The following is a 16,389-nucleotide window of genomic DNA, read 5'->3' as shown; positions in this document are numbered from 1 at the left end:
CAATGTGTCAGTGAAGTAGGAGATGATTGGCTACTAATTCTCCAGCTGATGAGATGTAAAACGGTCATTGGTGAATTTCTCTGTCAATCAAAGCTCCTCCTGGGAGACTCGTATTGCACTATTACAGTCAGAACAAAAATAATAGTCATTTATTCACGATAATAAATTAAATAATTTATTTTGTGATATTCCTTCACATAAAATTATACAAGAACAATTCATATGATTGTAATAATTAACAGGAAACAATATAAATAATAATTAAGACAATTCACTGTCTGTCATTTAAAAAAAATCACAAATAATAATTCCACAATATTTTTAATGTCTGCCTTGAGAAAATAGAACCATAAAAATATATTTTCCCAAGGAAACCGCATTTCCTAATACTATATGGTGTTTCTTATGTTCAAGTACCACAAAACAAAGTGTTACATTGCTTCTGAATCAATTCAGGTAGCAGGTCCAGCCTGCACTCATTGTTCAAATTGTTCAAAAAGTTTTAATCTCAGTCTGGTTCATCTTCTGTTGTACCGGACTGGAGCTCCGTGTCCGATTGGTTTGTCCGATGTAATTTGCTGGATTTGCGGAACAACTTAATGAGGTCTTGAAAGCGCTCAAAAACCTAAAGAGAAAAAAAAAAATGGGTTGATTTCCTAAGATGTGACTTATAATGGTTGACCTGACTGCAGTACACACTGGGTTAGATGGATTACCGCACACCGCCAATGAAAATAAAGAACGTATTTTGCCCCAAAATAAAATAAGAAATATTGGCATTAATAAAATCAAGTGAAATATGACTCAGACATGATCTTTGTGAGAAAAAGCATCTAAACGTGAAAGAAAGAGCTCAAACCTCGTTGGCTGTTTTGTTGCCAAGTTGGGCTGCGATGGCATTAAACGTGGCTGGCTTGGCTCCTCTCTGCTGACAGGTGGTCAGTATTACATGGTCTGCCTCCCTTATCATCACACAAACAAAACACAGATACATTTTATAACCTTAATTTACATCTAAATCTGTGTTAAAACTTCACACTTTTGTAGAGGTACACAGCTAAGTCAGCTACCTATATAAATAAACAGGGTTGCACAAGAATCAGAAATTAAGCATTAGCTTCCGTTCAAATAATTATTGTGAATTTGAATAGAATAGGCCACAATCCATAGGATTGAAATTAAAATTAAAAGACAGAAAGAGGAATTACTGATTTGTAATTTAAAGAAACAAATGCAAAAATAATACATTTGAACTCATTTTTGATAATTTACTCCATGAGACACTACTGTCCAAAGTTTGGCATCCGCAAGATTTTTGTGTGTGTTTTTGAAAGAAGTCTCTTATGCTCACCAAGGGTGCATTTATTTGATTAGAAATTCAGTAAAATACAGTTATATTGTGAAATAATATTAGGATTAAAAATAACTTTTATATGTAAATACATGTTAAAAAGTTATTTATTCCTGTGATGGCAAAGCTGAATTTGAAGCAGCCACTACATGATTCAATATTCATATTTTTGTGGATACCGATTTTTTCAGGATTCTTAGAATATTTTGTAACATTATAAATGTTCGAATTTCAAAATACACTGATTTATACACATTTCTATTAGTAGCAACACTGATTTTTAAAATAATCAAATGGATCCAAAAGTGAGACCACATGTGATGAATGTACAGCACATGAATTTATCTATATTCTTAATCTCAAATCTAAATTTTAATTATACATCCTGTTTGCTACCTCTGTTTAAATTAAGGTCTTGAAGGGCCTTCCCAATTCAGTTCTGAATGACACACAACCCTGATAACAGCAAACATATTTCTGAAATTACATGATCTACGATCAAAAAGAAAGAAAAGAAACGATTGTGTAATATCAGACATGAATGTTGCACAACAATTCTAACCTCGTCCAGAGGACTACTTTTTTCCCATTTGGTGTGCGGGAGATATTTTTGGCACAGACTGAGCTTCCTGTGGCATTAGATAAAGACTGTTGCCTGTCCACTGAAGAAGCCTTCTTTTCCAACTCTGCACTGTTTTTCTTGGCCTTGTTCTTTTTTATTTCTGCCTTCTGAGAGAGATGAGGATCATATATTGCGTTAGATTAAAAAAAAACAAAAAACAGACGTTACGGAGAACACAATTCAGGTGGCTTGAGATCTCTATAGACATTGAATATATAGGAAAAGTGACCTATAAGAGGAGATGGTCTCCTCGTGTGGTACCTGAGCATGTTTGTCTCTTTTTCTTCTATGTTTATTGGCTGTTTTGACTGGCTCCACTTTTTTATCTGGTATGACAATTCTGATTGGCTGATAGGACTGGCTTTCTTCCAAGCCCTGATTCGTTTCCACATTGGACACATTGTCTGCATGATCCTCATCTTGCACTTGGGGGTATAGCTGTTTAAAAAATTCCCAGAATTCCTCTAGCAAGTCAGTGTGATCACGGAACAGCAACGTTATTTGAGTTTTTATCTGAAAAGAAAAAGAAAGTGAAGACATGCTAAAATGCCACAAGAAGGTAGGACTGTTTGTCTGCTTGTGCCCTTTTTGGTACCTCTTTGAAGTCAGCAAGATCCTGTGATGGACCCTTTTGTAAAATATGCACCACCTTTCTGTAGAGAGCTGACTGCTCTCCAAAAGTACACTCCAGCTGGCGTAGAAACCGTCTGCTGCGCTCAAACGCCTGCTGTTCTGCCAGCTAAAGTGACACATTAAGAACAGCATCACATTTGTACCATGAAATTGTATGATTGTGTGCTATATTTAGCCATGCATATGAAGGTATTGTTAATTCTCCTCTACCATGCCACACTCTCTGGCTTGATCTGGATGCAGGAAAGCAGCAAAATCTTGAAGCAGTTCAGGCCAGTCGCTCAGCACAGGCTTGAGTCTCGTCAGCAGCTCGAGTGATGTGCGACTTTCTGGATCTTTCTCAAACTCAGATAGAACACACAGGAACTCGTCCACCTTCCCTGGTACCATCTGCAGCACCTCATACACCTGGAGAGAGACAATTCTGGGACATTTCAGACTGAATATGTCAAATCTGACAGGCAGAAACACTGTGCAATTATAATTTGTGCACATATAAATATTGTACGTGCATATCCAAATATTTCTTGCCTTCTCCAGGTAAGCTTGGGCAAAGGCAACATCTTTAGCGTCTCTGTAGGGATCGTCATCAGGTGCACCATTGTGAAGGACAAAAGGGGTCTCCTCAACGTGGGTACGATGGGCACCTGAGAGTGCCACATTTATTCAATTTAGATTAACAGGAACATTTGCACATTAATTAGCATTTCTGTAAATGTGCCCGCTTACTTTTCCAGCTACAGAATGTGCTGAATTCAATAACATCTTGTTTTTGGTGTACAAGACAGCACTGACCTGAAGGTTGATGGTTTAATTTAACATCATTTGGTATTCCTTCATTTTCAGATCTTGTCTTTGTGGCCATGTATGAGAATTTCTCCACGGTTTCCTGGTGTTTACAATAAGGTAACTAATTAAACGAAAAAGTCTCATAAATACAAAATGCATAAATGGGAACTCCAGCTTTTACTGGATGAATCTCATGAGAACACATCATGTTCATATTTTACCCCAAAAGAAAAAAATAAGACAAGTATTTTGCATAAAGAAAATGATCCCTAAGTTTTTGCAATGTAAAGGTCCTTGCACACCAAGTCTGAAATTTTTGTATGCGTTTTTTCGTATTCATCATTCGGTGGCTCTGAATGGTCAAAACACCTCTCAAAATGCTTGCCACGGATGCGAAAAATGCAGAAAATAAAACCCGATCTGAATTTTTTTATAATGGACAAAGTTTTGGAGGCAGTGTGTAAACATGATTGACACTAGTGACGTCGTATTTATTTTTTAACATGCGAAAATTACGGATGAGAATTTCAGACTCAGTGTGCATTCCATGTGTGACCATTTATGACAATTTAAAACATTATTATATTACTATTTTATTTATGTATACAGATATTTTACTAGCTTTTTGTGATTACCATCAGATATGATGCTTAAATATTTAAATATAAAATAAATATACATAAGATAATTTATATTTAAAGTAAATAGTAAAACATAGTAAAAATCAAATAATAGAAGAAGAAAAAAATCACAATAATTTTTTTTTTTGGGAGTGAAATATGACCAGGACACATTATTGACAGGTTCTTAAGAGAGAGAGAGAGAGAGAGAGAGAGAGAGAGAGCACTTTGTAAGGTTTACAAAATTAGTATTCAGTTTATTAATGTCACAAAAAACATAAAAATGATCTCACCTGAAGTTCTGAAACAAATGGAATGTCTGAAACATTGTCAGCTCCACTTGTTTCCTCCTCCCCTGTCTGCCTACTAGTACCTTGCCTTTCTTTTGCTTCCTGCTCCTCTAGTTTCTCTCCCCTGCCCAAAACCATCTCCATGTCAGCATCTTCCCCGTCGAGGCTGGGCGTCGGGCTCCCAGAGGATTCAGAAAGTGTGAGAAACAGCTCTCTGGAGTCCTTCTCACCATACTCTTCTACCTCATTCTCAACTCCATCATCAATATTCAGCTCTTCTTCTACTAACGCAGTTTCTTGCAAGCACTCTTGAATGGAGGACATCTGTGGTGGCCCATCAGCGCTGTGGAAATTATCTGGAGTTCTCTTTTGCGTACTCTGTTTTACCTCTGTGCTATTCAGAGCTGATGAGTGTTTTAAGGTTTGATGGCCAAAGCTACTGCTTGCAAACACATAGCCTGGAGGGAGGAGAAGAAACCGATTAAGAGGTTTTTGATATACTTGAGCTAGACCATCAGAGTCCCTCGGTATAAGTTTAAGCAGTGTGCCACAGCGCTGACTAATATGATCTTTAGACAATGGGGCGTTCGTCTTTATGATTGGGTTGGGACATATTAAGGTGTTGGAAACTGGAGGCGGTTGAAGAGTAATGATGAGGTTTGACCCTCTGGGAGTGGCTGGTTCAATGTTAGAGGAGATTATTTGTGCAGTTTGGTTCACAGTTATATGCCCTGAAGGACAGGAATTCAGCTCTGGTGTCATAGCAGCCGGTAAATTGATGATTATGCCCCCCTGGGTTGCACCAACTTGAGCTCTCTTTGGAGAACCAGAGACACCCATTGGAGTTTCTACAGCATTTTTTACAGGAACAGCCCTCAGTTCAGGTGCGACTGGAGCAGACAGTAAAGTGACAACTGCACCATCTTGGTTTCGTCCCACTGGAGACACGTTTGACAGGCTAGATAGTATGATCGCTCTGTCTACAGGCTCCTTCATAGTTTTATTTCCAGACAAGCATAGATTCGATTTTGGCCTCAGAACCGGTGCAAGATGAGGAGGGTGGGGAAGCGGCTGACTTGAAACCGTAACAGCTTTAGGTAAAAGTGTTGGAAACTGGTTGAGAACGACCTCTAGCTTCTCAGCTAACAGGGGAGGTTTTAAAGGCTTGATGGATTTAGCAGTCTTGTTTTTCTTCTTTTTGCATGGACCCTGCAGTGAAGATACAAGTGTCTTAGCAAGGTCTTCAGGAAGGCTGGGAGGGTAACACATGCCTGGAGTAAAACTACAGTCTGGTCCTGGACCTGGAGATTCGGTAGTCTGAGAGTTTCCAGATGGTTGGTTAAACGTTCTTACATGCTCATAAATGCACTTGAGGTTTTTCTACAGAGAGAGAGGTTGCAGATTACATATAAATCAGATTTTTCACCACCAAAATGAAGAACAGAAGGATTTACAAAAACAGATCAGGATTATAGGCAGTTATACCGAGAGCCAATCAGGCATGAGGCTCTTTTCTCTCTCCACTGGGGGGCGCTGCTCACAAGGACTCACCCTCTTGCAGGCCAAGGGCATGGAGGGGCATTTCCCCTCTAAAAAGTATGTCTGAAAAACGTGAAAAAAATACGTAATGGTGCATTCATATTCCATTGAGGGTGAAATATTTACCCATGAAGATCTTGCAAAGGTTCACACAGGGGTCACACGGATTCACACTTGGAGATACTTCTGTGTTATCTGATCAGTATCTGATCTGAGTGAAATTCTAACTTGAAATGTGGTGAAATATGTAGTTTTGCAATAAATATGCATATTGCAAATCTGTTGCGTATTTTTTTCTGAAGTCAAATTTCTCAAGTTTTACACATGCACAGTGTGTGTTTACTCAGTCTGGCCAATACATTCCACGTACTGAAAAAAGTGAGCCTACATATTCTTCCCTCTAATCCATAAGGATCAATTTATCATAACTTTCAATAATTTGAACACATCATCATCTGAACCGCAGCACATCTTAAAACGGACTCTGAAGAATGCTGAAGCATGCTGTCACAATGTCATGATAAATTTTTCTATATATATGTGTTCATTCACTCACCTTGATGACATTGGGAAAGGGCTTATGACATGCATCACGGATGTGTGATTTCAAACTGACAACACTTCTAGCAGCAAGCAGATAGCGACAAGTCATCTGCAGTGGGTGTAGGGTAGTTCTTAAGTGCTTATGACCTAGAACAACAAGACTGATGACAGAGTAAAGCAGTGTTGTTTGAGTACCTTTTTAAAGAATGTATAATGATTCAGGTTGATGCGTGAGTGTAGTACCAATCTTCAGCTGAAGTAAACTGTCCTTTGAATCTAGAAGGGCGTAGCTGGATTGAAGGAAGCAGCTCTGGGTAGAGAAACACTGGCCGAGTCGCCATCAACCAGGCCAAAGGAGCGGGAATCTGACATCCTACACAATTAAACAAGCAAACAAAGAGCAAAAAGATGAACACTAGAAAGTTTCCAGTTACAATTGGCAAAAAAAGTGTGCAACAGTGTTTTTGTTTCTGAATTACTACTACAATCAGATGGTGAGTGAAAGTAAGACTTCTTTAACTTTAGTATAACTCACACTGACTAAAACTATTTGGCTTTCAGACAATGAAGGGAATCCGTGAGAGTAAACAAAGGCAGCCACATTTAGATAAATTACCAGGGAAACATGGCCTCGGGACTGTAGGGTCACCCTTGGGTGATTGATCTAGTTCCTCCAGCAGAGAAATAGCACCCTGAAGGTTGCAGGATTTGAAGATGCTGGTGAAGCCGTGCTCTGCTGGACCGCAAGTCTGCTCTCCACGCTGGGCAAACATCTGCAGCTCCAACTGAGAGAGGACAATAGAAAAGAGAGAAAACGATAAATGATATTAACATGTATCTGTGTACATCCTGGGGTGTTTCTGAAATATGTGTGTATGTCTCACCAGGAACTGTCTGCTTGTTGAAGCTTCTGTCTCCAGACCCTTGACTGAGCTGCTCAACATGTTCAACTGCGCGAGGAGCTGCACATGCTGCAGGACAAACAAAAAAAAGCCAGTGAAAACCCATGAATAAAAAACTCCCAAACATCTCCTTAAAGACATAAAGAATCTGATTATTAAAAAGTCAAAGGAGAAACTCTTAATAGTTTGTTAGTTGCACTTCTTCAAATTGACCAAATCTTTGTAGACCTGCTGGATCTGCTGCTGTAGCTGTAGTTTCTGAGCTGTGTTCAGGGTCATGGATGTTATTGGGATGGAAGTGTGTTGAGGGCAGACTGGAGGTCCAGATACTCCTTTACTCTTCAGCAGAGCCTTCCGTTTCCTCACAGCCGCCAGCTGCTCCCGTACTGTACGATAGCGCTGCTTCAAGACATCTGCTAATGGGTCCTCATACCTACACATAGCAAACATTTCACCTCAAAGTGCAGTTGTATATCAGTTGTGTCATCTAAATATATGATGTGGTGGTTGTGAAACTGAGGATGGACATACTGAATATTCTCCAGAATGCCAGGCGGCTCTTGCAGGGGACTCTCCTCTTCCTCTTTTTCCTCTTCTTCTTCATGTCCGTCTTCTTCCTGACCCCCTACGTCATCTTGAAACTACAGTTAATGGAGAAGTTGTTAAGCAGAGAAAAAGAAAAACAGATGCATTTTATAAGTACTATGTAGGGATTGGTCTTGACAGTTCCACAACTACCTAACTGATTATCGAGGATTTTGAACTACTTTTGTAGTTCATCGTTCAGCAGGGCCTTATGAAATCAATTTCCCCTCACATATTTTTATTATTTCCCAATTTCCGTGTTTTTCATTAAAATTTTCTGGATTCCGTTTTAATAATCATAAATGATATCTAATGATTTGAATTTAAATAATGTTTAACAATTTATTACAATTTTAACAATAATAGTTCCCTATGAATTGTTTTTTTTTTTTTTTTTCAGAAATTCTGTGTTGTCTGTTTTAATTCTTATGGATTCTGTGTTTATGATTTAATACAAATTTATAATAAAAAATGGTGGCAATTAAACAAATAGCATAAAACTTACTAAATGCAATGAAATGCATAACAATTTAATTATTTACATTTGAATATTTACACACAAAGACACACCGAACAGGCAGACTTCATTTTTAAAAAGCTTGCTTTTTACTAGTCCATAGAGCGATTTGATTAAGTGTTTAGCCCTACTTTTGATTTATTAATCCAAATTTTGATGCATTCCATGACACTCCATGTTAAATACAAGTAAAATCTATTTTTAAGACTGGATTCTGCGATTCCGTCCACGTTTTCCGTATCGTGGAAATCATTGGGCCCTTTCGATCAGGCAACTGACGACTAGTCAATTTTGAAAACATGTATTCTTGCACATCCTTAGTTATAAGATTATAAGATGTGAATTAAAATCCTTACTGTGTCAAATAGTTCCTCCATCAAGTCATTCACTTCCTTTTCTGAGTAACAAAGGAAAGAAGGTGATAAATATCAAACTAGCACAAATGATCTGCCAATAATTTCTCTCAAATGAACTCACTGGTGATGCGCACTGCTTTGTCATTCCTATAGTCCTCCACATCAGGCTCATCAATTTCAGCCAGAAAATTGTACTCAGGATCATCTTCATCATCACCCTCCTCTGGCAAGAGAATAAGAGCGTTTTTGAGAAACACATCTAAGGACGCATGTGCATATGTTCACTATTTCGGCTCATCCGTACCTTCATTCTCCATATCTGAAGTCATGAGACCCTGCAACCAATGGGTCCATTCTCTGTCCTCAGGGGCGGAGCCAAACTCATACATGTCTGGAGTGATGTCAGGAGCACGCAGCTCCGCCTCCAGCAGGCCCATAGGGACGTCTCTCAGTGGTCGTTTGGATCGCGTTCGAAATGAAATCAGGCTCTCCTCTCCATTAGCGCTAGAGAGACTCTAATGCCAAATAGAGATTCCATTTTAAGAAATATTTAAAATAATATTTAAAATAAAATGTGTTCTTTTGAACTTTCTATTCATCAAAGATTCATAGAAAAAAAGTATTATGGATGCATCACAGTTTCCACAAAAATATTAAGCAGCACAACTGTTTTCAACATTGATAATGAGAAGAAATGTTTTTTTAGCAGCAAATCAGCATATTAGAATGATTTCTGAAAGGTCATGTGACACTAAAGACTGGAGAAATGACTGCTGAAAATTCAGCTTTGCCATCACAGGAATAAATTACATTTTAAATATGTTTAAGTATAAAACAGTTATTTTAAAGGGGTCATGACTATTTGCTTTTGATGTGACGTTCACATCCGGTGTAAGCAAATGTCAACTGTTAAGTGACAGAACGCCAGTGGGCGGGGCCTATGCTGCCATAATGTATAACTATATGTTGATGTCTTGCTCTGGAGGCAGGCATATGATATGCAAATGTATTTGCCCGTGTGACGTCACAGATCCCGCAACATCAAACTGGGCCTGATTTTTGGAGCCTGATTAAATAAATGCTTTGTACAAAGACCTCTTATATGTCAAAATTGTAATAATGTTTCACAATATTACTGTTTTTACTGTATTTTTGATCAAAGAAATGCAGCCTTGGTGACCATAAGATATTTCTTTCAAAGACGTTAAAAAATCTTACAACCCCAAATTTCTGAATGGCAGACAGTGTATTATCTTTTGTTTTATAAACTCAAACCAAAACAACATTTTTCAGTGAATTGTCTTCCTTCAGGCACAGTATGCATGAGATAAGTGATATAATAAAAATAAATGGTTTGATAATTTGTTTGCAATTACATTCAATGTGACTTAAATGTCCATGTACAATACCTCTTGGTTCTACTGTAAAAAAAATAGCGAATAGAATCTACACAAACAATAGGAGTGAAGTGAGATGCACCTGAAAAGACTCGATGCAGTCAGGGCCGATGGCCAGCTCCTCATCTACCGCATGGAGTTTCTCTAAGAAGCTGCAATCTGGTGGGGCCCTGGAGGGGGCCGGTGGGGGTGGGGGAGGTCCCATCGGGGTGACAGCTACTGTCAGGTGCCTGGATCTGCGAAGGCTCTGTAGAAATGGGTAAAAAATATGTTTTTGTGTATAGTAATTTGTTTTGTTTTTATGAGAGTTTTAAAATAAAATTTTAAATTCTGATTTAAACTGTTGTATTCTGCTTCTTCTGGCTTCTTAATAATCATGGCTGTTTGGTTGAAATTATGCACTTTAATTGGGAAAAACAATCTGAGGTCATAAAGCTATTGCAGGGTAAGAAGTTCTTAAAGTATATAGAGAAATTGATACTTTTATTCAGCAAGGACACATAAAATTGATTTCCAAAGTGAGAGTAAAGACATTTATAATGTTATAAACAAATGCTCTTCCATTCATCAAAGAATCCTGAAAACAAAATTTTATGGTTTCTATAAAAATGTTTCAACATTGATCATGTTTCTTGAGCAGCAAACCAGCATATTAGAATGATTTCTGAAGTAATGGCTGCCTAAAAATTCACATCACAGGAATAAATTGCATTTCACAATATACTAAAACAGAAAGGTTATTTTAAATTGTAATACTATTTCACAATATCACTGTTTTTACTGTTTTTTTATTTATTTAAAAAATGCAGTCTTCACGAGCATAAGAGACTTCTTTCAAAAACATAAAAAAAATCTTTACTGACCCCAAACTTTTGAATGGTTTGTTTTCAACAAAATGTTGAAAAATACATATATTACTTTAAGCTATAGCATATAGTCTTACCAGTCTGGAGCTGCTGGCTCCGTCCTCCTCATGTTCAGAATGTGATCTGTTTAGGTTCACTCGACTCGCCCGTGGAGAAGACGAATTCTCAAAGTCACTTTCCAGAAGGGTCTACCATGCGCACACACACACAAACACAGTCTCTACAAAACCATTGCGACAAGAAAGTATCAAATGACTGACAAAAATCTTTCTCTCCAACCTCCTCAGCTGTCTCATCCTCATCCTCTTCATCAGGCCGATACTCTTCATCAGAAGAGTCTTCATCTTCTAAAGGAATATCCACAAACTGGGGTCCCTTCTGTAAGTGCAAACACCATTTAATAATATATTGTGCATATAACGGCCTGTTCCTTTTCTTGTACATGATTTCTTGTAGGTTACCTTTACCTCCGATGACTTCTTAATTGGCGAAATGTTCCAAGCAGGAATGACCTATAAAAACAAATTTTTTTTGTTTTAACATTGCATTTATTGTCTCAGGTCTCTGAACATTTTTTTCGGAGGACATTTCATGCTAACAAGCTAAAATATTAGGTAGCTATTAAAATATGTAACTAAAATAAATACTGAAAAATTAAAATAGATAACTGTAAATATGCAGCAGTGTAATGCATGTTCCTATACAATCAAAGTAACTTACAACTCCTTTCTCCACAACCTCCTTCAGTTTAGAACGAGTCATCTTGGGCTCCTTTGAGACAGAGAGAGAAATTTGTGAGCTTAAAGGGGTCATATGATGCTTTTTAATGTTCTACTTTTAGTGTGTAATGTATCTGTTTGTGCATGTATACAATGGTACAAAGCTCATGGTCTCCCACAAAGGGATTTATTCTATCTAACAGAGAACACTGATCCACACCTGCCAAAAACGGCTCAATCGAAGTCCAGATATTTCTTCCTCAAACTTGCACATGACAATGTAAAATATCAGAGGTTACGAGGTTTCAGTGAATTGAAGTTGTTGTTGTCATGTCACGGAGACGCTGTGAGTTTGGCTGCGAAAGCAAACCCCTTTTTTGCTTTCAGAGTTTAATCTGAGGTTAAGATTTATTTATAAAGCTGTTCCTGAGCAGTACAACCAAAAGGTCTGTTTGTGCACAGCGCATTTTACAGAGAACAGCTTCCTGAACCTGGGAGAGTACAACGCCGGCTATATGCAGACTACTTGTCACTGTGAAACGTTCTGCTGAAGTCATGCTTGCGAAATTGGTTTTGATCGGCTTAATCGTCCGCATTTTCGGGCTCGAACTGATATGGTAAAACCAACTGTGTGTTTATAAATGAAGCCTTAGAAGTTGAAGCCCGATATTATGGTAAGGAGCGTTACATTTCCGACACTTGCTTGAGGTGTTTGGCCAATCACAATGCACAGGGTCAGCTGGCCAATCAGAGCACTCCGAGCTTATAGGAAGGAGAGGCTTTGTAGAAATCAGCATGTTTCAGACAGACCGGGAATAGAGGAGCTACAATAATGTAAAGTATGTGAAAAATAATGTGTAATAATCTATTCTTTTAAACCCAATAATCAAAATATATATATTTTTTTAAATAGTATCTAAAACCCCTTTTAAAAACTGCCAACCACTTTCTAGCAGAGCAGTTGATTAAAAAACATCAATACTCACAAACACAGGAATGGGTTCAGTATCACTGATAGCTGCTTTCATCATGGCCACAACATGCTCATTGGTAATCACTTCCTGCAAATGGACAGTAAATATGTTGAGCTACAAGCTGAAAACAAAGTCAGAGATGATTATACAAGGCTTCATATGCTAGAGGAAATTTCGCTAACTAGTGTCTTGAAGAACACTCCTCACTCACATGAATGATGCTACGAACGTTCGCAGAGGTCAAGTTATGTTGTCGAGATTTGTTTTCCAGTTCTCTGTCCAGCTCTTGGTCAATCTCGACCTCCGGCTGGATTTCATCCTCGACTTCCTTCTGCTGAGTTTCTACTTCACCGACTGTGTCTCTTTTCCTTCTCAAACCTTTCTTTCGGCCCAGCGCACGGGTTCCACACTGTTCCTTATCTGAAAAACAGCAACACAGTTGATTTCGCATGGTTGATTGATAATGTTTTATCTATTGCAGGTTATTCGCGAATCCCTGGGGGTTCGTGAGTTGATGAAAGGCTAATAAGTAATTATATAAAATTAAAATAAACAAATGGGGCTGCACAATTAAATGAAATGAACTAAAAATCCTGATCCAGCTCCGTGTGATTATCGAAATTCATCTTTGAATGCGCTGAATTTTACACGCTTTTAGAGACGCAACCCGTGTCAGTTCTGCATTATTTATTTTCACATATGCATAATTTCCATTTTTGTGGACAGAAGTTTACAGCATTTCACCAATTTTCTGCCAAAATAAAAGCTTGAAGCTTTGGAACATTAAAAGCCCAAGGGTTAGAACATTTGAAAGTGAAGAATTTAAAACATAAATATTAATATTTTAACTTATGCAGTCAAATAAAATAATTATTATAATTATCATCAAATATCCATTTTTTATTTTCCAGTACATTTGTAATTTACACAAATGTTCATTTTTTATAACTAGAGTAAAAATTAATTATAATATATATAATAAAATTAACAATAACAATAATGATTATTATTATTATTATTAATTATTTTATTATTATTATTTTGGGAAATGCACCCCTGGTCAATATATCTATGAATATATAACTAATGAGGACAGTTTTGTGAACTCACCAAACGTCATGCTCAAGGTCTTCACAGCATCATCTTCAGGCTTCTGGGTACATGCAGCATGTTGTTCTTGACCTGACGGCATTCACATAAACGTTTCAGAATATCCAGACAGGCACACTTTCTGATACCACTAGCATTAACAGCATGGTATTAAGTCAAGGTACTGGAATAGCACAGTATTACCATAGTAGAACTGCCACTGTCCGTAGTACTTTTCAGTTAGTGGTAGTAAATTCAAATATGAGGAAAGAAATCTATTGGGTAGCAGCTATTTGGTAGCAATTTATTTTCATTGTATTTATCTTTATTTTTTAGCTACTTTTTCTTTTCACCATAACTGAAACGCACATCTAGGCTGTATTTGATATCCTAGTCAGCATTTGGGCACTATAGGAGCCCATATAATAGACAAAACTACTGCCCAGGTAGGTTTCTCACTATGTTTTGGACATGTCTTACTGGCACTGTCAGACTGTGGGCTGGAGGATCTGATGGTATTGACATGTCTGCATGATCCTGTAGTATCTGTAACATCTCTGCTCCCAGGAACTTCCCCCGGCTCTTCAACTCTCGCCACTTTACAGTGAGAAAGCCCAGTTTTCCTGTTATTTAATCTCCGTTTTCGGTTTTGATCCATCTCACAATGCCCTATTCAGACCTGTCGGGACAAAATATCATCCATACAGAATATCAAATAAGGATACAGAAGAACGTGTGTGCACTTATGATAACGCCCATTGTCCGAGGGAAACATATATATTTATTTTCATGTGTTTATACTATAAATATTGATTTTGGCATCCAATTCCTTCGAACTCTTGCTTTATTTTATGTTTAAGCGACAGCAACTTTCTAAACTACAGCGGTAGTGTTGTCTGGAACAGGAACGTTACCTCCATTGTAACTCTCATATCAGCAGAACATTCCGCATGTCATATTTAATCTCGCTGCAAGGTTGATGAACATTTCCAATACTTTATACACACCCGCCAACATTCGCTACATTAGCGATGCGATGACGAGATGCACAACAAAAGGGCGTCACTTCCGGTTCGCGGAACGGAATTGTTGTCGAATGTGTAAATAAAAGTCCCCTAGCCTAGCCTAGCGGGTAAACTACGTTACAGCATTTGAGCAGAGAATGATTTGAGCTTGTAGGTCAGACATTAACGTTACCCCGGTTTTATAAACAAGTCTTACGCCTAGTCCCAGACTATAATGTATGTTTGAGCTGTTTTAACTGAAAGCATACATATCTTCTAAGGCACATTTATAAAAGTTACTTAAATGTCTTAATTGAGTCTAATCAGAGAATGTCTAATCCTGGTTTAGTCTAAGCCCTGTCTGTGAACCCAGCCCTTAATGTTTTATTAATGTATTGTTTCCCCCCAAAAGTAATCAACACATTACTTTAGTGACATATGACAACACAGACGTGAAAATAAAGAATGTTTCTAAATGTGTGAAGTGACCTTAAAAGTTAAAAATTTCAAGTCAATTTAATGGACAATTCTTGTTTTTTAATGAAATATTGGAATATTTATTATAAATGATTTTTTCCGTCCACATCACTATTCTTTAAAATAATTAATTTTAAATGTGCCCTCATAATCATCCCTTCCTCTTTCAATGATATCTCCTTTATCTGATGATGACGTGTTTACTGGCGCGTGGGTGGGATAACCACTAACATGAAATCACATACAGCAGCTCCATCTTTGAGCATTCTCTATTTAATGTGAATAAAAGTGGGCTGCGAGGGATAGACTACATCTCTTCAGTGGGTCGTATTGTTATTTAATGTTTTTTTTTTTTAAAGATTGTTCTGCTGAAGAAACACTGTAAAAATATCTTTCCAAGAAATGTCAGTTGACAAAAACTCCAGACATCTTGACATGAGCTGTATAAAATTATTGATCTAGTAGGAGCTTTGTACAGCTTTTTATTTGGTGTTGTCTGTCCCTTGTAGCTCCCTTTGAGAGCGCTCCGCTCCTCCCTGACCTTTTAAGAAGAGAGCGGCCAGGCTCACGTTCCCTGCGGATTGGATCTAGTGTCCCATCGCGGCGGCTTCATTTGTGGGGTTCGCACTGCTCAAACTCGGGATGTGGAAGCCCGCTCTAAGGCTTCTTCCACTACGAGTGACAGTTTAATGTTGGGATTGTCTAGCTCTGAGGAGTTAGATGACCTCATTGATGCTGGTGATATTGGTGATTCACCAGCCATATCCCCGCAGTATAAGGAGCTTATGGAGGTTGTGCATACTAACAACAATTTGTTGTTCCAGAGATTATTGAGCTGCTGGACTGGCAGGACCAGGCTGACCATATCATGGTCTTGAAACGTCCCTCACCCTGCAAAGATCTGTGGGACTTTACAGCGTTTCATGGAGTCTGTGAACTTATAAACTTGTGCTGGTGAGGGGAGAATAATTTCAACAGGTGTAATTGTTAATGTTGTGAAAATCATACTCCCCAGTAAACCCTTCCTATTTGAGAGGAATTTCAGCTGTGAACCAATCAAATGTGATACTGTTCACCTGCTACTCATCAGCACTTTTATACAAGACCACTTACAAG

General features: G+C 38.0%; 1 protein-coding gene across 7 annotated transcripts; it reads right to left on the bottom strand.

Annotated features, from left to right (window-relative positions):
- Window positions 1-131: 131 nt before the first annotated feature.
- On the bottom strand, window positions 132-14,872 carry gon4la (gon-4 like a). Of its 7 annotated transcripts, none has more exons than XM_081376995.1 (29): window positions 14,707-14,872; window positions 14,252-14,471; window positions 13,814-13,885; window positions 12,915-13,123; window positions 12,716-12,790; window positions 11,731-11,781; window positions 11,478-11,522; window positions 11,290-11,388; window positions 11,088-11,198; window positions 10,227-10,391; window positions 9,052-9,262; window positions 8,869-8,970; window positions 8,748-8,788; window positions 7,821-7,930; window positions 7,518-7,722; window positions 7,272-7,358; window positions 7,004-7,172; window positions 6,631-6,760; window positions 6,401-6,548; window positions 5,791-5,907; window positions 4,309-5,685; window positions 3,402-3,516; window positions 3,138-3,253; window positions 2,817-3,014; window positions 2,569-2,712; window positions 2,235-2,486; window positions 1,914-2,080; window positions 860-962; window positions 132-625 (listed from the first exon to the last, which is right to left on the bottom strand). In XM_081376995.1, exons 2-29 carry the CDS (start codon window positions 14,448-14,450, stop codon window positions 509-511), a joined length of 4,935 nt encoding a protein of 1,644 aa, XP_081233121.1. In that variant the 5' UTR covers window positions 14,451-14,471; window positions 14,707-14,872; the 3' UTR covers window positions 132-508. The 7 variants fall into 7 exon arrangements, with proteins under 7 accessions (XP_081233121.1, XP_081233122.1, XP_081233124.1 ...); XM_081376996.1 differs by having other exon boundaries at window positions 11,472-11,522; window positions 14,273-14,471; XM_081376998.1 differs by having other exon boundaries at window positions 14,273-14,471.
- Between the last annotated feature and the right edge of the window lie 1,517 nt (window positions 14,873-16,389).

The sequence above is a fragment of the Scardinius erythrophthalmus genome, assembly GCF_964197995.2.
Source record: "Scardinius erythrophthalmus genome assembly, chromosome: 10".
Classification (NCBI taxonomy): Eukaryota; Metazoa; Chordata; class Actinopteri; order Cypriniformes; family Leuciscidae; genus Scardinius; species Scardinius erythrophthalmus.
Note: the sequence above shows the minus strand (reverse complement) of the source record. Positions and strands in the feature narration are given on the sequence as shown.

What these genes read in the sequence shown, in the direction of transcription:
- gon4la (XM_081376994.1), bottom strand. Translation starts at nt 14,450, where the DNA reads ATGGATCAAAACCGAAAACGGAGATTAAATAACAGGAAAACTGGGCTT. An exon ending in TTCAGATATGGAGAATGAAG is followed by an intron (nt 8,971 to 9,051) that starts GTACGGATGAGC and finishes TTCTCTTGCCAG; the next exon opens with AGGAGGGTGATGATGAAGAT. An exon ending in CCCGAGGCCATGTTTCCCTG is followed by an intron (nt 6,761 to 7,003) that starts GTAATTTATCTA and finishes TTAATTGTGTAG; the next exon opens with GATGTCAGATTCCCGCTCCT.